This window comes from Oryctolagus cuniculus, chromosome 19, assembly GCF_964237555.1.
Source record: "Oryctolagus cuniculus chromosome 19, mOryCun1.1, whole genome shotgun sequence".
Taxonomy (NCBI): domain Eukaryota; kingdom Metazoa; phylum Chordata; class Mammalia; order Lagomorpha; family Leporidae; genus Oryctolagus; species Oryctolagus cuniculus.
The window spans coordinates 33203942-33228885 of NC_091450.1; the positions used below are offsets into that span (position 1 = coordinate 33203942).

The 24944-nt window shown below is 68.8% G+C and overlaps 2 protein-coding genes across 9 annotated transcripts; one reads left to right on the top strand and one right to left on the bottom strand.

Annotated features, from left to right (window-relative positions):
* Positions 1 to 1820: 1820 nt before the first annotated feature.
* On the bottom strand, positions 1821 to 8117 carry NPW (neuropeptide W). Its single transcript, XM_070063902.1, has 3 exons — positions 8070 to 8117; positions 3398 to 3954; positions 1821 to 3247 (listed from the first exon to the last, which is right to left on the bottom strand). The coding sequence occupies exons 1-3, from the start codon at positions 8115 to 8117 to the stop codon at positions 3160 to 3162; spliced, it is 693 nt and encodes a 230-aa protein (XP_069920003.1). The 3' UTR covers positions 1821 to 3159.
* ZNF598 (zinc finger protein 598, E3 ubiquitin ligase) lies at positions 5609 to 21321 on the top strand. 8 transcript variants are annotated; one of them, XM_070064127.1, is made up of 12 exons: positions 8862 to 9160; positions 14063 to 14175; positions 15468 to 15597; positions 16225 to 16436; positions 16983 to 17200; positions 17511 to 17628; positions 17906 to 18093; positions 18233 to 18317; positions 18400 to 19136; positions 19386 to 19536; positions 19644 to 19794; positions 20436 to 21321. In XM_070064127.1, the coding sequence occupies exons 1-12, from the start codon at positions 8924 to 8926 to the stop codon at positions 20787 to 20789; spliced, it is 2694 nt and encodes an 897-aa protein (XP_069920228.1). In that variant the 5' UTR covers positions 8862 to 8923; the 3' UTR covers positions 20790 to 21321. The 8 variants fall into 8 exon arrangements, with proteins under 8 accessions (XP_069920227.1, XP_069920226.1, XP_069920231.1 ...); XM_070064128.1 differs by having other exon boundaries at positions 17511 to 17619; XM_070064129.1 differs by lacking the exon at positions 8862 to 9160 and adding an exon at positions 11267 to 13434.
* The last annotated feature ends 3623 nt before the right edge of the window (positions 21322 to 24944 follow it).

Here is a 24944-nt window from a genome sequence, read left to right on the forward strand (position 1 = left end):
CCAGGACTGGGCTGCCTGTCACCGCCCCCCCCCAGGCCCAAGACTGGGCTGCCTGTCACCGCCCCCCCCCACATGCCCAGGACTGGGCTGCCTGTCACCGCCCCCCCCCATGCCCAAGACTGGGCTGCCTGTCACCGCCCCCCCCCTCCATGCCCAGGACTGGGCTGCCTGTCACCGCCCCCCCCCATGCCCAAGACTGGGCTGCCTGTCACCGCCCCCCCCCCAGGCCCAGGACTGGGCTGCCTGTCACCGCCCCCCCCCCAGGCCCAGGACTGGGCTGCCTGTCACAGCCCCCCCCCCCATGCCCAGGACTCGGCTGCCTGTCACCGCCCCCCCCCTCCATGCCCAGGACTGGGCTGCCTGTCACTGCCCCCCCCCCCAGGCCCAGGACTGGGCTGCCTGTCACCGCCCCCCCCCCAGGCCCAGGACTCGGCTGCCTGTCACAGCCCCCCCCCCCATGCCCAGGACTGGGCTGCCTGTCACCGCCCCCCCCCACATGCCCAGGACTCGGCTGCCTGTCACCGCCCCCCCCCTCCATGCCCAGGACTGGGCTGCCTGTCACCGCCCCCCCCAGGCCCAGGACTGTGCTGCCTGTCACCGCCCCCCCCCAGGCCCAGGACTGGGCTGCCTGTCACCGCCCCCCCGCATGCCCAGGACTGGGCTGCCTGTCACCGCCCCCCCCCCAGGCCCAGGACTGTGCTGCCTGTCACCGCCCCCCCCCCAGGCCCAGGACTGGGCTGCCTGTCAGCGCCCCCCCCCCAGGCCCAGGACTGGGCTGCCTGTCACCGTCCCCCCCAGGCCCAGGACTGGGCTGCCTGTCACCGCCCCCCCCAGGCCCAGGACTGGGCTGCCTGTCACCGCCCCCCCCAGGCCCAGGACTGGGCTGCCTGTCACTGAGAACCGAGGCAGCAGCTCGGGACCCGCAGTGAGTGCTGATTAAGGCCCCGGGGAACAGGGAAGGGCGTGGGCTCCCCTGCGGGGTGGGTGACAGCCACGGACTCTGTGGAGGCCTCCAGGAGAGACCCAGCAGGAGGGACCCCAGAGGGGACAGGGACAGCATGAGGGGGCCCTGGGACAGCAGGGCCAGGGAGGGTGACTCTCCCCCGCCCCCGCTGGGAGGCTGACCCCGGGCACACAGGGGTGTGGCAGGCACAGGCCCCACTGTTGGTGTATCTGGGAGGGGTGGCAAGGCTGGAGGGCCAGCACCATTGGGAGGGTGGGCTCTGTTTTGCGGGTTCTGTGGGGTGGGAGTGGGGTGACCAAGAAAGAGGTGGAGAGCGAGCCCTGGAGACGCCCCCCGCCCCCCACAGTGGGCTGCAGGCTTCCTGCAAGGCCCGAGTGATTCGTTGACCCCGGGCTGGGGGCTGGGGGTGCACACAGGCCTGGGGGACCCCGCAGAGGGCGGAGCCTTCCGTCTGCGGTCTGGGATAGCCCAGAGCTTCCGGGCCAGGCGCTGCCTCCCTAATGGCTCCCTTTGGGCCAACCCCCTCGGGCTGCCGGAGCAGGCAGGTGGGACAAGAGCGACGGAAGCCCAAGGAACACAAACTCGGCCGCGAAAGGGCGGGACACGGACTCGGAGCCTGGACCGGGGAGGGTGCAGGGGCCCGGCCCGCCTCCCCAGGCCGGCCCCGCCCCTAGCCCGGAACAGCGGCCGCGCAGCGCCACCTGGCGGCTGTACGTGGCTTGCGCTGTCCGAGGGTTTGCCTCTGCTTCGGACCTGTCCGGCCCTGTCCTGCGGGGTGGGGACTGCAGTCGGCCGGCGCCCTGGGGCTGGTTATGCTACCGTCATGGGGTGTGCCACGGGGAGTGGTAGGCAGAGAAGTCAAGTTCCCTCAAGCTCCTAGCTGGCTCCCAGGGTCCACCTTGAACCTGGTCCCGGATGCAGATCCGGGCCCCTCCCCCAGCGGGAGGAGGCCACTTGGCACAAGGCACTGGTGAGCACTGGGGACCCATCCGAGACACAGGAAAGGGGAGTTCCGTGCATGTCGGCCTGGGAGAGGGAACTTTGGAGCCCTGCTTATGGGGGCAGCACCACGCTGTCCTGGAACCCACCCGGAGCTGCAGCAGAGAGCAGGGAGGGGGCAGGGGTACGCCCGCGCCACAGAGCTTCTGGGTGGACAAGGCTCAGAGTCAGACTGGGTGAGAGCTGGGGGCAGGGGTCCAGCTGAGGGTCCAGTGACCACGCCTTCCCCGGCTCCAGAGCTGAGGCGCGGGGCGGAATCCAGGCGATGAGGGGAGGGGCCGCGTGAAGGGGAGGACTGAGATGGGTCGCGCTGCCGGGGAGAGCCAAGCTGGCTCCCCAGGGCCCTCCTGCAGCCAGCCTAGTGGGGCACACCTGGGGCCACCCCACCTCCCTGGCCCCAAGGGGAGACCATGCAACACTGCAGGGGAGGGCCCGGGACGCCAGGGCACAGCCCCCCTGTGGCCTGAGGTCCTTCGTGGCTGTGGGAGTCGGAGGGTCCCAGAGGAAGCGGGAGAGTGGAGGGGCCCAGACAGTGCCCAGCTGACAGCCGGAGGAGACCCCAGGTATTCAGGATGGCAGAGCCCGTGTTGGGGGCGCTGCAGGAGAACAGGAATGGGGGGGGACTGGGAGGCTCTCCCCCATCCCCAGGAGAGCGTGGTGGTGGTGGACGCGTTGGCTGGAGCAGGGGGCGGGGGTCCCCAGGAGACCCAGAACTGGAATGCATGCTGGGAGATGTGCAAGGCGTTCCCGTGGGCTGGGGTGGGGGTCCAGCTGGGCGGGTACGAGCTCCCTCCCTCTCTCCCCCTTCCTGTACATCCCTGGATTGGGGCAGGGCACAGGGTCTGTCCCGCTCCTGCCCTCCTAGGAGTCCACACCCCGGGGACCAGTGACCTACCTCATCCCGGAATGAGGAGGGGACCCAGAGTCTGCCTGCCCCCTCCCCCGGACAGACAGTTCGCTGGGGCTGCTGAGGGCCCCCTCCCGGTCTCCCGGTCACGGAGAGGCCTCCTGACATTTGCCAGGGCGTGGGCGCGGCTGTTTGCGGCGCGAAGCTGGACGGCAAAGTACACAGCACAGAGGGGTCACTCGCGGGGGCGCAGCGGCCAGGCGGGTTTTATTGACCACACGGCCCGGCTCGGCCGACGCCGCGGCAGCTCTTCTCGGGGCAGGCGCGGGGGCGTCGCGGCCCGGGAGGCTCACAGCTGTCCGCGGGCCAGGCGGGGGCCGGCGAGGGGGATTCGCTGCGGATACGGCGGCGGGGCGGGATCCGTCTCTCCGAAGGGTCTAGAAAGAATAGGGCAGCACCGTGGGGAGGGGGCCGGGCGACCTCCGCTGTGCCCGAGGGTGGGACGCGGGCCCCGGGCCCAGACCTCCCGGGACGCCCTCGCTCGCGGCGGTCCGGCCTTTCCCGCACCGCTCCACCCCCCCGCGTACCTGGCTGGGTCCGCTGCGCTGGGGGAGCGGGGCCCCGGCCGCCACTCGAGGGCGGGCGGGCTGCGGGGCGCACGCACGGGGCGCCCAGCTGTGAAGCTCCGGCGTGGCGCCTCCCACGGCTCCCAAAGCCCCGGGAAACGCAGGAGGAGGGCGTCGCGCGCCGCGGCGCCCGGGGCGAAGGCGTCCCAGGCCGGGGTGCCAGCGGCCGCGCGCAGCGCACGGCGCCACACGTAGGGCGAGCGGCGCAGCCCCATGAGCAGGCCGGCGGCGCGGCCCACCGTGTGGTAGCGGGGACTCGCCACGTGCTTGTACCAGGCGCCGGCGGGCAGCGGCAGCAGGAGCAGCGCCAGGGCCAGCGCCAGCAGCGGCCGGCTCGCCGGAGGCCCCCGCTCCGGGCCCCGCACTCCCTGGCCCCGCGCCAGGGCTCTAGCGTCGACGGCCGCCAGGCGGGGCGGGCCAGCAACCAACGCGGCTGGGTCCGGCGCGCGGCGGGGTCCGGGCGTCGGGAGCCGAAGCGCGGGAGGCTGGAGGCGCGTGGCGGTCCCCCGTGGGCCCAGCTATAACGGTTCGGTGGCCCCGCCCCCGGGCCGCCCCCGCGGTGCCCGCGGGGCTCCTCCGGGGTGGCAGGAGGGATGCGGCAGAGTCAGCCCCGGCTGCTGCGGGGGAGGTGGGGGGCGCCGGCTGCCAGCGCAGAGCCGAGCCGGCCTCTGGCTGGAAGTGGTTTTGAGGCTCCCCTGGGGGCGTCCTGCCGGCCTGTCTGGGAAGCCTAGCCCCCTCCCGCGCCGCGCCGGGCGGTGGGAGTGCCAGGAAGTCCAGAGACCATGGGGCTCAGGACCCAGGGATGCGAGGGTAGCAGCAAAGGGAGACCCCTGGCTGGCCGCGCGCTCCCGCAGGTGTGGCCCGGCTGGGCAGCGCTGGGAAGCTGGTGTCCAGGTGGGGCGGCAGAGCTGCGTGGGCTCCGGGCACCTGGTCAGGGTCTCTCTGAGGGCTCCTCCCCAGGGCTGCCCTGTCCTCTCCCACCCCAGCGTACGTGACCGCTGCAGGAGACTGATGCCTGGATTCAATGCGTGCGGCCCCACGGGCCTCCCACAGCCGCTGAGCCGGCCCCAGGGCCTCTGGCACAAAGCTGCAGCCCCTCCTCGCACCTCAGCCCGGCCCCCTCCCCTCGCTGAGGCCGCTTTGCCAGCTGGCCACCTCCCGGGAGTGCCCTCCTCTGTCCTCGGCTGCCTGCTTCAGGGATCTCCTGACCCTGCTTGTCGGGGGTCTTGTTTCGGCCCCCACGGGGTGCCTTGAGTTGTGCTGTTACTGATCTGAATCCCACCCTGGAGGTCAGAGCTAAGAGGTCCCAGACCCCTGCTGGGCCTGGCAGCCACCGCCCCCCTCAAGGGCCACACAGGGTGAGTGAGCAGCTGGCGGGGTCACAGCGGCCCCCCACTCCGACCTGTGGGCCTGGGTCTTGGCCCTGTGCCTGGCACGCAGTAGGTGCGCAGCCAAGGCACGTGTCCAGGACGCTCCCTGCCTCCCAGCCCTCAGAACATTTGGATGGGGGGGGCAGAGGCGGGGGTGTGGAGCAGGTGCAGCCGGAGCCAACTGAGAGGCTGGAGGACCGCGGGGACCGGGGGCCCGCACGGAATGCCGCCCCCGCTGCACTCCCGGGGGGCCCCTCCACCTGGAGAGCCACCTGGAGCGTGTGGTGGGCGGCGGCACCGCCGCTGGAGCCAGGCCACTCTCTGCTGTCCCCTGGGGCTGCCAGACGGAGGTGCCGCCCTGGACTGCAGCCCGCCAGCGAGGGAGGAAGCCCCCTTGCAGGTGGACCAGCCGTGGTGTGTGCTGGGGGAGGGCCCTGGGGTGGAGGGAGAAGCGGCAGGGACAAACTTCGCGAGGGCTGGCGGGGGGGGGGGGGGTGGAGCTGAGGTACCAGGCTGGTTCCAGGGTCTGGCTCAGGGCTGCTGCTGCCCTGAACGCAAAACAGGATGGGGGGGGGGTGGTGAAGGCCACGTGCACAGACACCGGGCTGCCTGTGGGGGCGGGAAGCCCAGGGCCTGGGAGCAGCACACAGCACTGCTGGGGGCTCCCGGGGGCTCCCAGCTCTCTTCCCCGCCCAGTCTCAGCCCAGAGAGCCCCCACCCCCAACCAGGGGTGTCCTGACCCAAAATGCAGGAAGAGGTTGAGAACCCATCAGCACAGAGCGCTCGCTTTCTCAGTGTTTTTTTTTTTTTTTTTTTTTTTAAGTTTGCTCATTTGGTTCATTTGAAAGCACAGTGACAGAAGGGGGGGGAGAGGGAGGGAGGGAGGGAGCGAGCGAGCGAGCTTGGTTCATCCCCAAATGGCTGCAACACCTGGGGCTGGACCAAACCAGAGCCAGGAGCCAGGGACTCCAACCTGGTCTCCGCGTGGGTGCAGGGCCCAGCACTTGGGCCGTCTTCCACTGGCTTCCCAGGCGCATTAGCAGGGAGCTGGACAGGAAGGGGGGCAGCCGGGACTCAGTCGCCCTCCAGTGAGGGATGCCAGCATCGCAGTGGCTTAACCCACCGCACCACAATGCCGCCTCCAGGATGCTGAGAGACAGAAACTGGACAGATACAGAGAGCTCGCCATCGCCGGCCCACTTCCCAAACGCCCGAAATGGCTGGGGCTGGGCCAGGCCACAGCTGGGAGCTGGGAATGCAACGGCAGGGATTGCGCTACCTGGCCGGCGCCTGCTGCCCAGAGACGGCATCGAGAGCTGACACGGTGCAGGCGTCCCGGGCAGTGTCACCTCTCTGCCAGACGCCCACCGAGCGACAGGCGTCACCCATCAAATGCAGTCCCATTACCCAGTCCTGCGGCTGCTTCCAGCACGTCTCGCTGCTGCTTCTGGGATGGGCTTCCACTTTTAAATAGCTTCATACTGATTGATTCAAAAGGTAGATTGACAGGGAGAGACAATCTCCTACCCACCTGCGCACTCCCGATACCCACAGTGGCCGGGCCAGGTGAGGGGCTGAACCTGAGAGGCAGAGACAGACCGCGGGTCTCCCACACGGGTGACAGGAAGCAGTCATGAGCCCGCACGGTGGCCGGCCCGGCGCTGCAGCCGCGGGAGCAGGGGTGTGGGCTGGAGCTGCAGCCACGCAGGCCCCTCCCAGCCCACACGCTTCACGGGGCTTCCATGCGCTCAGATTCTCGGCCCAGGCCTGCGGGCGGCGCCGTTGCCCCTCCTGGCCAGAAGCCCCAACAGAACCATCGCCAACACCTTCCATCAGACGTTCTCTCTGCTGCTTGGGGGGCGTCCTGTGCATTGCGGGCTGCTCAGCAGATTTGTGGGAGCAGGAGAGCAGCCCTCCCCCAGCACCGCCACCTGCGGCCATCCGTGCTGCGTGGCAAGGAGAGACGAAGGCTAAGGTTGCCGGCCAGCGGACTCGGACGGCAGCAGGTCGGCCTGACAACCCAGGTGCAGCCTTGGATGTTAAGTGTGGAAGAGGGCGGCAAAGCCGGAGGGGGCGCTGGGAGGGAGGCTGAGGAGACGCCCGAGGTCGGAGGGGCGGCGGGGGGAGGAGTTGGGAAGCGTCCGGTGCCACCAGGAAGGAAGGCAGCCCCCCCCCCCGCCAGTGCCTTGAGACCCATTTTGGACACCGTGGGATGCTCTGCCAGCCACAGACGTCTCCAGACTCTTGCACCTCTCTCCTGGGGGCAAAGGCACCCGGGCTGAGCCCCGACCTTGCTGTGAATGGCGGTTTCCTGTTCTGGGAGACGCCGAGGGCTCTCCCCGCCCCTCGTCGCCAGACTGAACACCGTTGATAAACACATCGATCGGCACTCTGCCGGGCACGGGCTCCATCCTCACTGACAGCTGCCTCATTTGTCTTTGTTGGCGTCTCTGTAGACGAATTCTGTTTTTAAACATCGCTCTGAGAGACATCAGCGAGCTTTCGGCATCTTTATCTCCGGCGCCCTGGCATTTCACGGCTCCCCACAAGGGCCTCTTTCCCTGGTTGGGACCCGTTGACACAAGACGCGTGTGCTGGGCCGGCATTGTGGCACGGTGGGTTAAGCCGCCTGTGACAGTGGCATCACATGGGCGCCGGTGCCCGTCCTGGCTGCTCCAGTTCTGACCCAGCTCCCTGCTAATGTGCCTGCAAAAGCAGCGGAGGACGGCCCAAGTCTTTGGGTCCCTGCAGGTTCACTCCCCAAATGGCTGCAACAGCTGGGGCTGAGCCAGGCTGAAGCCAGGAGCTTCAACTGGGTCTCCCATGTGGGTGCAGGGGCCCAAGCACTTGGGCTGTCTTCCGCTGCTTCCCCAGGCCATAGCAGGGAGCTGGACAGGAAGTGGAGCAGCTGGGACTGGAACCGGCACCCACATGGGACACCAGTGCTGCAGGTGGCAGCTTTAACCGCCAAGCCACAGCGCCGGCCCCTGCTTTCTGCTCAAAAAGCTCACTTCTCCGAAAGGCAGAGTGAGACAGAGGTCTTCACTGCCCTGCCGGGAGCGCCATGCATACTGGCAGGAAGCTGGGCTGACCGGTGCAGGCGCCGCGGTGCTGTCCCTCGGACCTGAGGGCCGGTTCTGAGCTCGGGACTTGTCCCGGGCACAGCTCCTCGGCCCCGGAGTGGCCGGCTTTGCCGTGACCGTCCGTGCAGCCCCAGGCTTCCCTGTGCACTCGGCTGCCTGCCTGGGTCCCTGGTTCCTCACGCTTTCCCCAGGGCTGGAGCTCCACGCCGACTGGTTCACCCCGGCCATGCAGCTTGCCGAATGCTGGGGCCTGGCCGCGGGGACTCTGCATTCCCTGGTGGGAGGGCTGTTCCTCCAGCAGAAAACCCCAGCCTCCCGCCCACCAGCCCGGCGCGGGGACTCCACTCCCGCGCCCTCGCCGACTCCACTGCCGCGCCCTCGCCGGCTGCAGCCCACCTGGGGGGCCCTAGGATCCTCCGTGAAAGGAGTCCCCTCCCCTGCCTTCTTCCCTCACTGCGAAGTCTCTCTTCCCCCAGTGGCCTGCGCTCTGCGGGCACAGGGGCAGCTTTGAGCCTTCCTCCACGGCCCTCCGGCGTGGCCCTGCTCTGCACCGAGGACCTGGGCAGGGACGGCGGGACTGGGGGCCCCGCGCTGCCGGGGCTCGTTCCCGCTCCGATGCTGCCCCTTGTCTGGGAGGACTCAGACCTGCGGCAGGTCCCCGCGGGGCAGGCCCAGGGGTCCCCGGGCGCGCCCGGCCTCCCGGGCCCCTGGCGCCTCGTGGGGTCCTCTCCGACAGGACGTCCGGCCAAACCTCGGAGGGGCAACGGGCGACCCCCGGACCACGACCACAACACCAGCACTGCCCGCTGCGCCTCTGCAGCTCGCGCCGGCCCGGGCCTCGGAACCTCAGGCTCGGTCTGGCGCGCCGGCGCCCGGCCCCCTCCGGCCAGCGCCCGGCCGGGGCGGAAGCCGCGGCGCCCACTTCCGCCGGGCGGGGCCGTTGCCGGGCGGGCCGGTGACGTCGTCCGGAAGGGGCGGGCCCGCCGGGAGGCCAGGCCGTGCCGCGCCGGCCGGAGGGGGCCGGAGCCCGGACCATGGCGGCGGCGGCGGCGGCGGGCGCCGAGGGGCGGCGTGCGGCCGTGGAGGCGGCGGCGGCGGCGGCGGCGGCGGCGCCCGAGCGGGGCGGCGGGAGCTGCGTGCTGTGCTGCGGGGACCTGGAGGCCACGGCGCTGGGCCGCTGCGACCACCCGGTGTGCTACCGCTGCTCCACCAAGATGCGGGTGCTGTGTGAGCAGCGCTACTGCGCCGTGTGCCGCGAGGAGCTGCGCCAGGTGCGGCGCGCCGCGCGTCGGGGGCCGGGCGGGCGCAGGGGCGCGGCCGCTCGCCGACGGCCGGAAGGGGACTTTGCCTGTCTGCTGTCCGCTCGCTGGCCTGGCGGCGCCGGCTTCTCAGGGAGGCCTGGTGGGGCCGCCCGCGGGGCAGCTGGGAGGTGGCCGAGCCGAGGGAGAGGGGCCGCCCCGGCGGGGCCGGAGCCTGGGGGGCCCGGGAGTGCCTGCCGAGCCGGGGGCAGGGGCACGGGGGGCTCGAGGACGCCGTGACCCGCCCGTCCGCGGCGGGGCAGTCTGATGGACGCCGACGGTTACGCCCTGGGCATTTGCACCCGGGCCCCGGGGGTGACCCTGCGCATACTCGCGCTCGGACCTGCCCGCGGGGCGGAGGTCCGGCTGGCGCTCCCGCTGTGGGGGTGTCGCAGGCGCCCCTCCTCCCCGCCAGCGTGGAGGGCCGGTTGCGACTCTTCGAGCTGGGCCGCCCCGGCTGCTGCCCTTGGAGGTGTTTGCGTCCACAGTTGTGAAATGCCCCTGGTGTGCTCGGGGAAGGCTTTGGCCGGTGACATCTGCCAGGACCGGCGTGGCTGGCGAACACGTTCTTCACGTCCGGGGAGCCGCAGGGAGGCTGCGATTTCAGGGTCATTTCGTGGCCACTCGCTCTGGGCCCTCCAGGGAAAAAGCCTTTGTCTGTGCGGTCAGTCGGCAACGCAGTGGGACGGGACTCGGGCCTGGGGAGGCTGGGGCGCAGGAGTGGCCGGGGACGCCTGCTGTGCTTGCCGGAGCCTGCCCTGCTGGCCAGCCTCGCAAGCTGCGCGATGGAACTCCAGCGGCCGGCTGTCTCGGTGCACCTGTAGCTTCCTTCCGGCAGGCCGGTGCCGTGGACGTCCTTACAGACGGGGCCCGGGCAGGCCGGTGCCGTGGACGTCCGTACAGACAGGGCCCGGGCAGGACAGTGCCGTGGACGTCCGTACAGACAGGGCCCGGGCAGGACGGTGCCGTGGACGTCCTTACAGACGGGGCCCGGGCAGGACGGTGCCGTGGACGTCCTTACAGACGGGGCCCGGGCAGGACGGTGCCATGGACGTCCTTACAGACAGGGCCCGGGCAGGACGGTGCCGTGGACGTCCTTACAGACGGGGCCCCGGGCAGGCCGGTGCCGTGGACGTCCTTACAGATGGGGCCCAGGCCTGCTGGGCATCCACCCACATGGATGGTGCTGTGGACGTCCTTACAGACAGGGCCCGGGCAGGCCGGTGCCGTGGACGTCCTTACAGACGGGGCCCGGGCAGGCCGGTGCCGTGGACGTCCTTACAGACGGGGCCCAGGCCTGCTGGGCGTCCACCACATGGATGGTGCTGTGGACATCCTTACAGACAGGGCCCGGGCAGGACAGTGCCGTGGACGTCCTTACAGACGGGGCCCGGGCAGGACGGTGCCGTGGACGTCCTTACAGACAGGGCCCGGGCAGGCCGGTGCCATGGACGTCCTTACAGACAGGGCCCGGGCAGGACAGTGCCGTGGACGTCCGTACAGACAGGGCCCGGGCAGGACAGTGCCATGGACGTCCGTACAGACAGGGCCCGGGCAGGCCGGTGCCGTGGACGTCCTTACAGACGGGGCCCGGGCAGGCCGGTGCCGTGGACGTCCTTACAGATGGGGCCCGGGCAGGACGGTGCCGTGGACGTCCTTACAGACGGGGCCCGGGCCTGCCGGGCGTCCACCCACGTGGATGGTGCCGTGGATGTCCTTACAGACGGGGCCCTGGCGGGACGGTGCCGTGGACGTCCTTACAGATGGGGCCCGGGCCTGCCGGGCATCTACCCACGTAGACAGTGCAGTGCAGGTCCTCAGAGATGGGGCCCTAGTGGGATGGTGCCGTGGACGTCCTTACAGACGGGGCTCAGGCCTGCCGGGCGTCCACCCATGTGGACGGCGCGGTGCAGATCCTTAGAGATGGGGCCCTGGCGGGCGGTGCCGTGGAGGTCCTTACAGACGGGGCCCTGCCTGCCGGGCGTCCACCAGTGTGTGGCTGTGTAGTCTGTTCTTGCTGGACCGCACGGCCTCGGAGGGCCCTGTGGAGAGGCTGTGGGCGTGAGCCGTCAGCAGGCTGTGGCTCGGGTGTGGTTTGGTGCTGGCCAGGGTGGTTCTGGGCAGCAGGGGGTGGATCCTAGGGCCTGCTGCTTGGTGAGATGCTGCTGCCCACTGTGCTGGGTGCTCTCCGTCCCTCTCCATCCATCCTGTTTGCCTCCCACTCCTGAACTTGAAGCTCCACCCTGGCCCTTCCTGTCCCTGCTGAATCCTTGGGTCACATACCTGCTCCGAAAGTCCCACAGTGACCTTCGGCCCCAAACCTGTCCCATCCGTGTCCTCCCTCGTGGGACGCAGTTGCGCGCATTGGGAGCAGCAGGTGGGCTCTGTTGGCCTGGTCTGTGCCCCTGGCCCTTCCCTCCAGGCTGCAGGCCGGGACTGGGAGTGGCTGCAGCTGCCGGTCAGGTGCAGAGCCAGGCCCCCGCCAGTGCTGGGGGTGGAGCCAAGTGGGCACAGCCGATGGGGACAGTGGCGACCCTGGGCTTGGGGGCACGGCCGGTGGAGCCCCTCACTCTCTGTTCTAGGCCTTTGTGCCACTGGAGTCTCACTGCCCACCTGGTCCTGGCCTGTTGGGCTGCAGGCCGCCCATGCAGGAAGTGCAGGGAAAGCATCAGGGGGCCTGGCTGCCCCAGGTCCAGGTCCAGAGGCGAGGGCTGGCCCAGTCAGGTCTCCCTCCCTCTGACCCACGGCTGTGGCCCGTGCTGGGGTCGGCCCTGGCTGGGGTCAGCCCTGCCCTGCCCCTCTCTGAGCTCCCTGGGAGCTGGGACCAGCTCTGTTGAGTACTCCCAGTGTGTGGGGACACAAGGCCCCAGGCCACCCCCACACTCCTGCTCCTGGGGACCCCAGGGGTGTCCCTCCCCTTCAGTCACCTGCTGACTCACCTGCCCTGGGCCTGTGTGCCTGTCCATGGGCCATGGCCCTCTGGCTGGGGTGGCCTGGAGCTGTCGCCCACCCCCCCAGTGCCTGTCCTCAGCCCAGCCTCCCTAAGGAGGGGGGGAGGGGCCGCCACGGCCTGCTGCTTGCCCTTATCTACCCGCTGGCCTCCCCTCCGCTAGGGACAGGGACACTGGCCACACCAGCTGTACTGCTGCCCGGTCATCGGCTCCCGGGGTCTACCTGTTTGGGGAGGGGTGGGGCTTCCTGTCTCCCACGGCCTCCACCCACCACAGTTAGCAGTTCCTGCCCTGGCCTGTGTAGCCGTCCCAGCATGCTGGGCCTAGGGACTGTGGTGCCCGCGGCCACTTTCCTGTCCCTTCACGAGCGGACCCAGTGTCCGCCCTCCCCCGTTCCCAGCCTGGTTCAGAGGTGCCTGGTGGGGCCACCCCTCCTGGCCTGTGCCAGCACGTGCTGCTGGCTTCTCCCTCCTCCCATGCTGCCCCCGGGGCCTCCGTGCCCTGGTCCCGCCCCCTCCACGTGGGTGCTGTCAGCCCTCCTGCCCCTGCCTTGTCCCAGGCCTCTGGTCCCTTGGCCGGCCTGAGTGGAGGCTGGCCACACTGTGTGGGGGAGAAGCTGGGGCTCCTCCCTGCAGCCCGCCAGTCTCCAGGGCAGCCACGGCGGAAGGGACGGGGGCGTCCCTGGCCAGGGCTCCCTCCGGGGAAGGAAGCTGCTCCTCCTGGCTGGCGGCTGTGGGGGGTTCCCGCGGCTGCTCCCCGGCTGCCTGGCAGCTGCGGCGGGGCGTGGCCCTGGCCTTCCAGCAGGGAGGGGGCTCTGTCCGGCAGCCGCCTGAGAGACCGTGCAGAGACCAGCCCAGTCTGGGGCCTGGGACGGAGGTCCCAGCCGGGGAGCAGCCGGGGCCTGTGGGGGCTGCGAGGCGTCCACAGGAACAATGCCCTCTGTCACTGCACCTTTGGGGGGAGCCAAGACCCCCACTTGAGACCCTCCCGGGAGCACGGCCCCAGCGCTCGCTGTGTGATGGGGTACGGAGGGAGGGGCCGGGAGACCCCTGGGCCACGCTCTTCCAGCCTGGGCTCAGGATGGGTGTGGCGGGGCCGGCCTCCAGCCTGCCACCCGTCCTGGCCCCAGGCGTGGGAACAGCGTGCCCACCAGGGACCGGGAGTATGGGTGGGCCAGGCCTTTGCTGGCCCAAGTCCTTGGTCGTGCTGGCTCCACACAGCCTCCTCAGCGAAGCCCACGGTCCCGGGGGCACGTCGATGCGACCTTTCCAAGCAAGGACGCCCCCGGGCGTGCTGGTGAGACCTGGGAGCACCGAGCAGGCTGAGCAAGCCTGTGACAGGCTGCAGGGTTCAGGGAGGTGGGGAGGGGAGGCAGCCCTGGGGGGCCTGACCTGGGGGGCGTGCCCGAGGGCCTGCCGGGCGCCGGGACAGGGGTCTGGCCACCTGGCTGTCACGCACGCTCAGGGCCTGCAGGGAGGGCTGTGTGAGAGCCAGGCTCTAGCAGGTGCTGGACACCCCTGAGGGGCCTGCTGAGCGCAGATGCCGGGCCTGTGACCTCGCGGAGGCACGGGGAGGGGCTGACCGGAGACCCCTCGTGTGTCCTGGAACGCGTCCTGCTGCCCCTCAGGAAAGTGGTCGGAGCCCCGCCCGCCGATCGGCCCCGCCTGCTTCCAGGGTGTGGCTGAGGCCAGGCACTGCGGCCACTGTGCCATGTGGCCTGCTGCCCCCTGGTGGAGAGGCGGGGCATTGCGGCTCCGTCCAGCAGCCCGTGCGGAGGTGTCCTGGGTGAGGACTCCCGGGGGAGCCTGGCGCCAGACCCCTGCCCACACCTGCTCGGGGAGCCGGTGCCAGGCCCCTGCCCCACGTGCCGCCTCTCAGCGTGCCGCTGCGGCCGCCTGCTCACTGCCCGCGTGCCTCCCTCCAGGTGGTCTTTGGGAGGAAGCTTCCGGCCTTCGCCACCATCCCCCTGCAGCAGCTGCAGCACGAGAAGAAGTACGACATCTACTTTGCGGATGGGAAGGTGTTTGCCTTGTACAGGTGAGGGCCTCTCCCTCCCCGCCGCTGCCGGGCACACCCCTCCCCTCCCCCACCTCTGCCGGGATACACCCCTCCTCCCCTGCCCGCCGCTGCCGGGCACACCCCTCCCCTCCCCGCCGCTGCCGGGCACCCCTCCTCCCCTGCCCGCCGCTGCCGGGCACCCCTCCTCCCCTGCCGCACCTCTGCCGGGACACACCCTCCTCTCCTCCCGCACCTCTGCCGGGATACACCCCTCCTCCCCTGCCGCACCTCTGCCGGGCACACCTCTCCTCCCCTCCCACACCTCTGCCGGGGCACACCCCTCCTCCCCTCCCCCACCTCTGCCGGGACACACCCCTCCTCTCCTCCCGCACCTCTGCCGGGACACACCCTCCTCTCCTCCCGCACCTCTGCCGGGATACACCCCTCCTCCCCTGCCGCACCTCTGCCGGGCACACCTCTCCTCCCCTCCCGCACCTCTGCCGGGGCACACCCCTCCTCTCCTCCCACACCTCTGCCGGGGCACACCCCTCCTCTCCTCCCCCACCTCTGCTGGGGCACACCCCTCCTCCCCCCCCCCCCGCACCTCTGCCGGGGCACACCCCTCCTCCCCTCCCCCACCTCTGCCGGGGCACACCCCTCCTCCCCTCCCCCTCCTCCCCTCCCCCACCTCTGCCGGGGCACACCCCTCCTCCCCTCCCCCACCTCTGCCAGGGCACACCCCTCCTCCCCTCCCCCACCTCTGCCGGGGCACACCCCTCCTCTCCTCCCCCACCTCTGCCGGGGCACACCCCTCCTCTCCTCCCCCACCTCTGCTGGGGCACACCCCTCCTCTCCTCCCCCACCTCTGCTGGGGCACACCCCTCCTCTCCTCCCCCACCTCTGCTGGGGCACACCCCTCCTCTCCTCCCCCACCTCTGCTGGGGCACACCCTTCCTCTCCTCCCGCACCTCTGCTGGGACACACCCCTCCTCTCCTCCCCCACCTCTGCCGGGCACACCCCTCCTCCCTTCCTCACCTCCTGCACTCCCATGGCCCCGAGGGAAATGATGGCAGGGCGGGTGCCGGGGATCCATTCTCGGGGCTCCAGAGACCAACCGTGGGTGCCCGAGGGCTGCCTCCTTCCCGGGGGCGCTGCGGCACCCTCCTGGGGTGGCAGTGAGGTGGCAGGTGCATTGTGGGGCGGGAGCTCGCTGGCTCCGGGCTGGGCCAGCAGGTCAGACCCCGCCTCTCAGCCTTGCTGGCCTCTGGCTCGGGCCGCGGGCAGCGGCGCCGATGTCTGGCACAGCAGGCGGCTCTCGGTGTCTCCCCAGGCAGCTGCTGCAGCACGAGTGCCCGCGGTGCCCTGAGCGGCCGCCCTTCGGCCTCTTCGGGGACCTGGAGCAGCACATGCGGCGACAGCACGAGCTCTTCTGCTGCAAGCTGTGCCTGCAGCACCTCAAGGTGCACCCGCCCCCCCCGGGACCCCGTGGGGGGGGGAGTGGGGAGACCCAGCCCCCCGGGATGTGGGGAGTGGGGAGGGCCCCCCAGGATGTGGGGGAGTGGGGAGACCCGGCCCCCCGGGACCCCGGGATGTGGGGGAGTGGGGAGGGCCCCGGGATGTGGGGAGCGGGGTGGCCTGGCCCCCCGGGACCTGGGATGTGGGGGAGCGGGGAGGGCCCCCCGGACCCCGGGATGTGGGGAGCGGGGTGGCCTGGCCCACCAGGGCCCCGGGATGTGGGGGGAGCGGGGAGGGACCCCGGGATGTGGGGGGAGCGGGGAGGGACCCCGGGATGTGGGGGAGCGGGGAGGGCCCCCTAGGGACCTGGGATGTGGGGGAGTGGGGAGACCCGGCCACCCAGGGACCCCGGGATGTGGGGGGGAGCGGGGAGGGCCCGGGATGTGGGGGAGCGGGGTGGCCCGGCCCACCAGGACCCCGGGTTGTGGGGGAGCGGCCCACCAGGGACCCCATGGGTTGGGGGGGTGGCCCGGGGTAGCTCGGGTTGGGCCCCCGGTGGCCGTGTGGGCTCCATGGTTCCTCCACAGCACAGCTGGCGCCACAGCCATCAGGACCTGCTCCTTGTCCTGCAGATCTTCACGTACGAGCGCAAGTGGTACTCGCGCAAGGACCTGGCCCGGCACCGCATGCAGGGGGACCCCGACGACACGTCCCACCGCGGGCACCCGCTCTGCAAGTTCTGTGACGAGCGCTACCTGGACAACGACGAGCTGCTCAAGCACCTGCGCCGTGACCACTACTTCTGCCACTTCTGCGACGCCGACGGAGCGCAGGACTACTACAGGTGGGCAGGGGGGGGGGACGCCAGGGGCGGGACTACTGCAGGTGGGGGACGCCAGGGGTGGGACTACTACAGGTGGGGGACACTGACGGGGCAGGACTACTGCAGGTGGGGGACACCACAGGGCGGGACTACTACAGGTGGGGGACGCCAGGGGTGGGACTACTACAGGTGGGGGACGCCAGGGGTGGGACTACTACAGGTGGGGGACGCCAGGGGGCGCAGGACTACTACAGGTGGGGGGACACTGATGGGGCAGGACTACTACAGGTGGGGGACACTGACGGGGCAGGACTACTGCAGGTGGGGGACACCACAGGGCGGGACTACTACAGGTGGGGGGACACTATGGGGCAGGACTACTACAGGTGGGGGGGACGCTGACAGGGGACTACTACAGGTGGGGGGACACTGATGGGGCAGGACTACTACAGGTGGGGGGGACACTGATGGGGCAGGACTACCACAGGTGGGGGGACGCTGACAGGGGACTACTGTAGGCGGGGGGGGACACTGATGGCGTCCGTGCACCGCACGTCTGTCCCGCAGCGACTACGCGTATCTGCGGGAGCACTTCCGGGAGCAGCACTTCCTGTGCGAGGAGGGCCGCTGCAGCGCGGAGCAGTTCACCCACGCCTTCCGCACCGAGATCGACCTCAAGGCACACAGGACGGCCTGCCACAGCCGCAGCCGCGCCGAGGCCCGCCAGAACCGCCAGATCGACCTGCAGTTCAGCTATGCGCCGCGGCACGCCCGCCGCAGCGACGGTGAGCTGGGCGCCCGGGGCACGGGCCCGCAGGGTCCCTGTTCTGGATGCCCCAGAGCCAGGTCCCAGTCCCCACGGCTTCGCGGGGCCGCAGGAGGTACCTGAGCCCCGCCCGTCGGCCGTGGGACCAGCGCCGGCCTGGCGTTGCTTGCTGCGGTGGCGTCTGGCATCAGGCCGCGGCCTGAGTCGGGACAGTGGGTCGCCCTTCCTCTCCCACCGTGCTGCTCTGGGACTTGGGTCGCAGGTCATGTGGGCGAGGCCCACTGCCCTCCCCAGGTGCAGGGCAGTGACAGGCTGTGTGCTGGCCACAGGGGTCGTCAGTGGCGAGGACTACGAGGAGGTGGACAGGTACAACCGCCAGGGCCGAGCAGGCCGGGCCGGTGGGCGCGGAGCCCAGCAGAGCCGCCGAGGAAGCTGGAGGTACAAGAGGTGGGAGGATGTGCGTGCCTCTGACTTCTCCTAGCTCCTCCCCCAAGGTGGAGTCGGGACTAGGCACAGGGCTGAGGCGCTGGCCAGAGCTTCGGGTGCTGAGCAGGCTCCCCGGGGAGCAGGTCTTCCTCTTCCTGCTTGTGTCCGCCTGACTAGGGGTTGGGTGGGTGAGGGGGGCCGAGCTACTGGGGATCGCGGTGCCAGGGCACCAGCGGGCAGGCACACACAGGACTGGCCCCAGGCCCTGGCCCCGCCTGAGGCCGGATTTCCTGTCCAGGGAGGAAGAGGACCGGGAAGTCGCGGCCGCCCTCCGGGCCTCGGTGGCTGTGCAGCAGCAGGAGGAGCACCGCAGGAGCGAGGACCGGGAGGAAGGCGGCAGGGCCAAGAAGGAGGAGGCGGCTGCTCGGGGCCAGGAGGAGCCCCGCGGCGCCCGCCGCCTGCCCCGGCCTCAGGGGGAAGGCCCAGGTGAGCCAGCCGCTCTGCCTGCGGCTCTGCCCGGTTCCAGGGACCACACCGACCGGAGGGCCTCACGGGGCGACGGGCACTTACGTCCATCGATTCTCCCAGGGGCCTGCCCGGTGCCCCTCGCTCTCCTGTCTTGCAGGCCCCAAGGAAGCCTCAGCCAACGGTGCCGTCAGCCAAGAAGCCTTCCCAGCTGCAGGGCCAGCCCCAGGGGCCGCCCCGCCGAGGTAGGTGGGGGGCTGGGCGAGGCTCTGGGGCACCTGGGCAGGCCTGGGGAGCTGCTGACCGCTCTCCCCTCCCTGGACTCAGCTCGCTCCCGCCACCCACGCCCAAGCTCAAGGACGAAGACTTCCCCAGTCTGAGTGCCTCCAGCTCTTGCGCCTGCTCCGGGGCGGCAGCGTCGGGCTCGGTGGGGCTGGCGCTGGCGTACCCGGCCCCCGCCAGGGGCAAGAAGGCCTTTCAGGAGGAGGACTTCCCCGCCCTGGTGTCCTCGGTGGCCAAGCCCAGTGCCGCGCCCCCCAGCCTCCTCTCTGCCTGGAACAGCAGCTGCGGCAAGAAGGGGGCGCAGGCTGCTGGTGGGGGCAGCCAGCCCCCAAGGAAGGCTGGGAAGGGGAGCCGGGGCGGCCGAAGGGGTGGCGCGCCGTGCGTGGAGGAGGAGGAGGGCGGTGGCGTCACCGCCCAGGAGCTGCGGAGCACGCCCGCCACCGTCCCTGTCGCGGCCCTGCGGGGGCCCACCACCACCAAGCTCGGCAAGAAGAAGAAAGTGGGCTGTGAGAAGCCCGCTGCCGCCTCGCCCCCACCACTGCCCCCCGACGGCAGTGCAGAGCCCCCTGCGGCCGAGCAGGCCCTGGAAGGCCCTGGCAGCGGAGCCGAAGGGCCGGTGACTGTCGTCAACGGACACGCTGAGGGGCCGGCCCCGGCACGGAGCACCCCCAAGGAGCCCCCTGGGCTCCCACGGCCCCTGGGACCCCTCCCCTGCCCCACGCCCCAGGAGGACTTCCCGGCACTCGGAGGCCCCTGCCCCTCCAGGACACCCCCTCCCCCAGGTACACGTCTCCCACTCGTCCTTGTCTTGGGTATCAGGAAAGGGGCTGGCCTTGGGCGAAGGGTGGACAGGGCGGCCTGAGCCGGGTCAGTCACCAAGGCCACCACGTAACCGCTCTGTGTCACCTGCTATCTGTGAGAGCGACACGCTAGCACCTTCCCGAGCAGACGGCCCCCGAGTGCGCGGGCCGAGGCTTGCCCTGCACTGGGCCCGGCCCGTGGGCAACGTGTTGGGTCTCTCGCTCCTGCAGGCTTCAACAGCGCACTGCTCCTAAAGAGCACCCTGCCCCCGCCCCCCCCAGGCCTGGCGCCCCCCGTCAGCAAACCACCACCCGGCTTCTCCGGCCTCCTGCCCGGCCCCCACCTACCCTGCGTCCCTGGCCCGGCCACCACCATGAAAGCGTAAGTGGGCGGTTGCCCGGTCTCCTGCCTTGGGGGCCAGTAGAAGGGTGCCCTTCCCTTGGGCAGCCCCAAAGGCTGAAGTCCACCTCCTCACCTCCTGACCCCAGACCCAGGCTGACACCCACACCACGGGCTTACCTGGTGCCCGAGAACTTCCGAGAAAGGAACCTGCAGCTCATCCAGTCCATCAAGGACTTCCTGCAGAGTGACGAGGCCCGCTTCAGCAAGTTCAAGAACCACTCTGGGGAGTTCAGACAGGTGAGGGGCGTGGGGCGGCTGGGGGAGGGGGTCAGACAGGTGAGGGGCGTGGGGCGGCTGGGGGAGGGGGGTCAGGAGAGGTGGGCGTGGGGTGGCTAGGGGAGGGGGAGTCAGGAGAGGTGGGCGTGGGGCAGCTGGGGGAGGGGAGTCAGACAGGTGAGGGGCGTGGGGCGGCTGGGGGAGGGGGGTCAGGAGAGGTGGGCGTGGGGCGGCTGGGGGAGGGGGGTCAGGAGAGGTGGGCATGGGGCAGCTGGGGGAGGGGAGTCAGGAGAGGGGTGTGGGGCAGCTGGGGGAGGGGACTTCAGACAGGTGAGGTAGGGCGTGGGGAGGCTGGGGGAGGGGGAGCCAGGAGAGGTGGGCGTGAGGCAGCTGGGGGAGGGGGATTTCAGACAGGTGAGGCAGGGCGTGGGGTGGCTGGGGGAGGGGGAGTCAGGAGAGGTGGGCATGGGGCAGCTGGGGGAGGGGACTTCAGACAGGTGGGTACAGCATGGGGAGGCTGGGGGAGCAGGGATTCAGACAGGTGAGGGGGGTGGCTGGGGGAGAGGTAGTTCATACAGGTGAGGCGGGGCTGGGCGGGGGGCGGCTGTGGGGGGAGAGGGGAGGCGGGCCTGGGCCTGAGTCAGCCTGGCTCCCCCTGGCAGGGCATGGTGTCCGCAGCCCAGTATTACAAGAGCTGCCGGGACCTGCTGGGGGAGAACTTCCAGAAGATCTTCAATGAGCTGCTGGTGCTGCTGCCGGACACGGCCAAGCAGCAGGAGCTGCTGTCTGCGCACGCAGACTTCCGCAGCCGCGAGAGGCCTCCCGGCGCCAAGTCCAAGAAGAACAAGAAGAGCGCGTGGCAGGCCAGCACCCAGCAGGCGGGCCTGGACTGCTGCGTGTGCCCCACCTGCCAGCAGGTGCTGGCGCAGGGCGACGTGAGCAGCCACCAGGCGCTGCACGCCGCCCGGGACGACGACTTCCCCTCCCTGCAGGCCATCGCCAGGGTCATCACGTAGCTCCCGCCAGCGTGGGCAGGCGCTGTCCCACCGTTGGCCTCCCTTCCTCCCGGCAGCCAGGCAAGGCCGTGGAGAGGCTGGCCGGCAGGCCTCTCGTCCCCCTGCCAGGGCATTGCCAGGTCCGCTCTGCCATCAGCACAGGTCCCACGGAGGCTCCACCCACCTCAGTACCAGGCCGGCTTGGTTTGGATTCACGTGCGATTGGGCGTGCGGGAGAGGCCGAGGCCCAGACTGTACCGGTCACCGCCGAGGCCACGGCAGTCCCGTCTAGGCTCCCCCGCATCGGGCTGCAGCCTGAAACCCCCAAAGCCAAAGCTGTGGATCCGCTGGTGCTGGAGCCCGGTGTTGAGTGTGTCGTGCAAACAGGTGGCTGTTCTGTGATTCTGGAATGTTCAGGATTAAAACCAGACATGAAATTGTGCTACTTGAAGTTGAATCTTTTTATGAGACAAGCTGAATCTGGGATCTCAAATTGCCTCTGACCTTTTATAAGACAGTTTATCTTCAAATAAATTTATTTTGCAATACTGCACGTCGCTGGTGTCCTGAGCTCTGCGTGCCGTGTATCCTGACGCCAGGGTGTGGACATGCATCACAGTGCAGCTCGGCAGCTGGCCAGGCGGCACTGGTGTGGAGGAAGGCCCAGGAGGGACAGCCGGGCAGCCGTGGTGGGCTGGCGGGAAGCAGCAGCCAAACCCAGGCCCTAGTAGCCATGGCCAAGCCTCTGGGGACAGTCACACTGGGCTGGGCACCTGTGTCCAGTGAACCCCTCCTTTGAGAATGTCCACATCCACAGAGCAAGAGATGGGCCACTGGAGACGCACCCCAGCAAGAGGGCAGAGCCGCAGTACCCCAGGAAGGTAAGGGGGAGGGGACCAGACCCTGGGTCGCCCCATTCTGTTCCAAACACAAAGAGCAGAAGTGGTCAACCCAAGGGCCATGTCCCCAGAAGGCAGAGAACACAAGATGGTTCCTAGAGTGAGCGGAAGAGGGGCTGGGATGCCCACAGCCTGTATCTGAGTGCCTGGCTACTGGGGCCAGCGCTGCGTGCCGTGGGTAGAGCCACTGCCTGCAGCACCCGCATCCCACGTGGGCGCTGGCTGGAGTCCCGGCTGCTTCGCTTCCATCCAGCTCCCTGCTGATGCACCTGGGGAAGAGTGGAGGACGGCCTACTTGTTTGGGTCCTGGCCACACCTCTCCTGATCCAGCTCTGTGCTGTGGCCTGGGAAGTGGAGGACGGCCCAAGTCCTTGGGCTCCTGCACCCGTGTGGGAGACCCGGAAGAAGCTCCTGGCTCCTGACTTCAGCGTGGCCCAGCCTCGGCTGTTGTGGCCATTTGGGGAGTGAACCAGTGGATGGAAGACCTCTCTCTCTCGCCTCTCCTCTGTAACTCTTTCAAATAAATAAATTTTAAAAAATAATGAAGTCCTGGCTACTCCGCCTCCAGTCCAGCTTCCTGCTGGTGCATCTGGGATGGCAACAGGTGACGGTGCAAGCGCTTGGCCCCTGCCACCCACATGGGAGATTCACATGGAAATCCTGGCTTCAGCTTGGCCAGCTCGGGACCATCTGGAGAGTGGACCAGCGGACAAAGAAGTAAATTAAGTAAGTTTTGTTACGTGCGTGTCTTTTCAAGATGGATTTTTTTATTTTTAAGATTTTATTTATTTGAAAGAGTCACAGAGAGAGAGGAGAGACAGGTCTTCCATCCACTGGTTCACTCCCCAAATGGCCACAATGACCAGGGCTGGCCCAGGCCAAAGCCAGGGGCCGGGAGCTTTTTCCACATCTCTCACGTGGGGGAGGGGCCCAAGGACTTGGGTCATCATCTGCTGTTTCCCAGGTACATCAGCAGGGAGCTGGATGGGAAGTGGAGCAGCCGGGACTTGAACTGGCGCCCATACGGGACGCTGGCACTGCAGGCCAGGGCTTTAACCTGCTGCGCCACAGTGTCGGCCCCGTTATGCGCATTTTACACAATGAGTAAAAAACGTTGACAGCAATGCATGACAGCCACGTGTGAAGCAGGAATTCACAAACCCACGGTGTAAATGCGTAAGTACTAGGAGACCTGGAAGACCATTCCACAAAGCACTCCCCGGTTAGAGGGGCAAAGGGTGACCTGCAAACGGAGAGTCCTGCTGGACCTCATCTTAATCAATCAAACTCGACGTCCCCAGTGACGGGTGACCAGGCATCACGGAGAGGACCGGGAAGAACACAGCATCGCTTCTGCCGCGAGAGCCGCGGGGTGCGAGCCGCGGGAGCCGCGGGGTGCGAGCCGGCCCGAGGCAGGCATCTCTGCTGGTACACTGCCGACCCCCTCGACACTCCAGTGTGCGAGCAGAGACGCCCACTGGATTCCTGGGGCCAGAGCGACTGGCTGTCCTTGCAGGGACTCACGAGTGTGATAACAGCGATGCTAAGTTCAAAGACCTCCAACTTCAAAGCTCAGGAAGGGAGTGCGGGCGCGCATGTGGTGCACACCCCGGCATCAACGGTGTCCCGGGCGCAGGGTGACAACACTGCAGTACCCACAGCCCGTCCATCAGAACCCTGCTCAGAGGAGGGAGACACACTGCCAAACGGCTGGCTGTTTCTTACACCCAAACACGGGCTCAGCGTAAGCCCAGTGCCGCAGACATGCACACTCACCCCGCTGGGAGGCCGTCCTTGGGCGCCAGGGCAGCTCCACCGACAATCGCAGCCGAAATGCCCCCAACAGGGTGGACTGCTAGACCGGCGGGGGACGACGCAGCAAACCAGCCAGGCGGGTGGCAGCCGGCAGCATGAGGCTTCCGAGCGGCTCCACCTACACGGTGGTTTTGGTTTTTTTTTAAAGGCTTATAGTATTCATTTGCAAGAGCTACAGAGAGGGCCATCGCCGGCACACCGGGTTCTGTCCCGGTTGCCCCTCTTCCAGGCCAGCTCTCTGCTGTGGCCCGGGAGTGCAGTGGAGGATGGCCCAGGTCCTTGGGCCCTGCACAAGCATGGGAGACAAGGAGAAGCACCTGGCTCCTGGCTTCGGATCAGCGCGGTGCGCCGGCTGCAGTGCGCCGGCCATGGTGGCCATTGGAGGGTGAACCAACGGCAAAAGGAAGACCTTTCTCTCTGTCTCTCTCTCTCACTGTCCACTCTGCCTGTCAAAAAAAAAAAAAAAAAAAAAAAAAGAGCTACAGAGAGGTAGGCAGAGAGGTCTGCCATCTGCTGGTCCACTCCCCAAATGGCCAGACCTCAGCCAGTCTCAAACCAGGAGCCAGGAGCTTCCTGCAGGTCTCCCCGTGTGGGGCCCAAGGACTCGGCCATCCTCCACGGCCTTCCAGGCACCAGCAGAGACCTGGATCAGGAGTGGAGCAGCGGGGACTCGAACCAGCGCCCATATGGGATGCCGGCACCCCAGGCTGGGGCTCTGGCCCGCTGCACCACAGCACTGGGCCCTGTGTGCCGTTCTTGAACCACACGGTTGCAGACATGAGACAAACGAGTGATTGGCAGAGGGGGCTCGTGGGACAGCTCTGTGATGTGGAAGTGGCTGCAGCTGTAGGAGCCACTGCAGGCAGCGAGCACACGGCACGTACACACGTGTGCACACGGCGCCCACAGGGCAGGCAGGTTTCGCCGAGGTCTGTGCACGGTGGGCTCGAGCGTACTGCCGCGGTGCCAGAGGTCCCCATATGGAGCGCACTGTGCTTTTACTTTTCCTCCAAATTCCTGTGGATCTAAAATTGTTTCCAAAAAATGTTTAAATAAAACAAACTAAACAGGGGCCAGTGTTGTAGTGCAGTGGGATCAACTGCCACCTGCGATGCCGACATCCCTAGGAGCACTGGTTCGAGACCCACCTACCCTGCTTCCCATCCAGCTCCCTGCTAATGCACCTGGGAAAGCAGCAGAAGACGGCCCAGGTGCCCAGAAGGAGCTCCTGGCTTCTGGCTTCAGCCTGGCCCTTGTAACCATTTGAGGAGTGAACCAGCCGATGGAAGATCTTTCTCTCTCTCTCCCCTCTGCTCTCTGTAACTCATAGTTACACAGAGAGAGAAGAGGCAGAGAGAGAGAGAGAGAGAGAGAGGTCTTCCATCCGCTGGTTCACTCCTCAATTTACTGCAGTGGCCGGAGCTAAGCTGATCAGGAGCCAGGAGCCAGAAGCTTCCTCCAG

Bases quoted from the DNA above. Each gene is read 5' to 3' on its own strand.
- NPW (XM_070063902.1), bottom strand. From the start codon at position 8,117: ATGGCCGGGGTGAACCAGTCGGCGTGGAGCTCCAGCCCTGGGGAAAGC. The intron at 3,955-8,069 runs GTGAGGAACCAG...GAACCGTTATAG, and splicing joins GCTCCAGCCCTGGGGAAAGC to CTGGGCCCACGGGGGACCGC. The intron at 3,248-3,397 runs GTACGCGGGGGG...TATTCTTTCTAG, and splicing joins AGCGCAGCGGACCCAGCCAG to ACCCTTCGGAGAGACGGATC.
- ZNF598 (XM_070064125.1), top strand. From the start codon at position 8,130: ATGCTGGGGCCTGGCCGCGGGGACTCTGCATTCCCTGGTGGGAGGGCT. The intron at 18,094-18,232 runs GTGAGCCAGCCG...CCTGTCTTGCAG, and splicing joins GCCTCAGGGGGAAGGCCCAG to GCCCCAAGGAAGCCTCAGCC. The intron at 19,537-19,643 runs GTAAGTGGGCGG...TCCTGACCCCAG, and splicing joins CCGGCCACCACCATGAAAGC to ACCCAGGCTGACACCCACAC.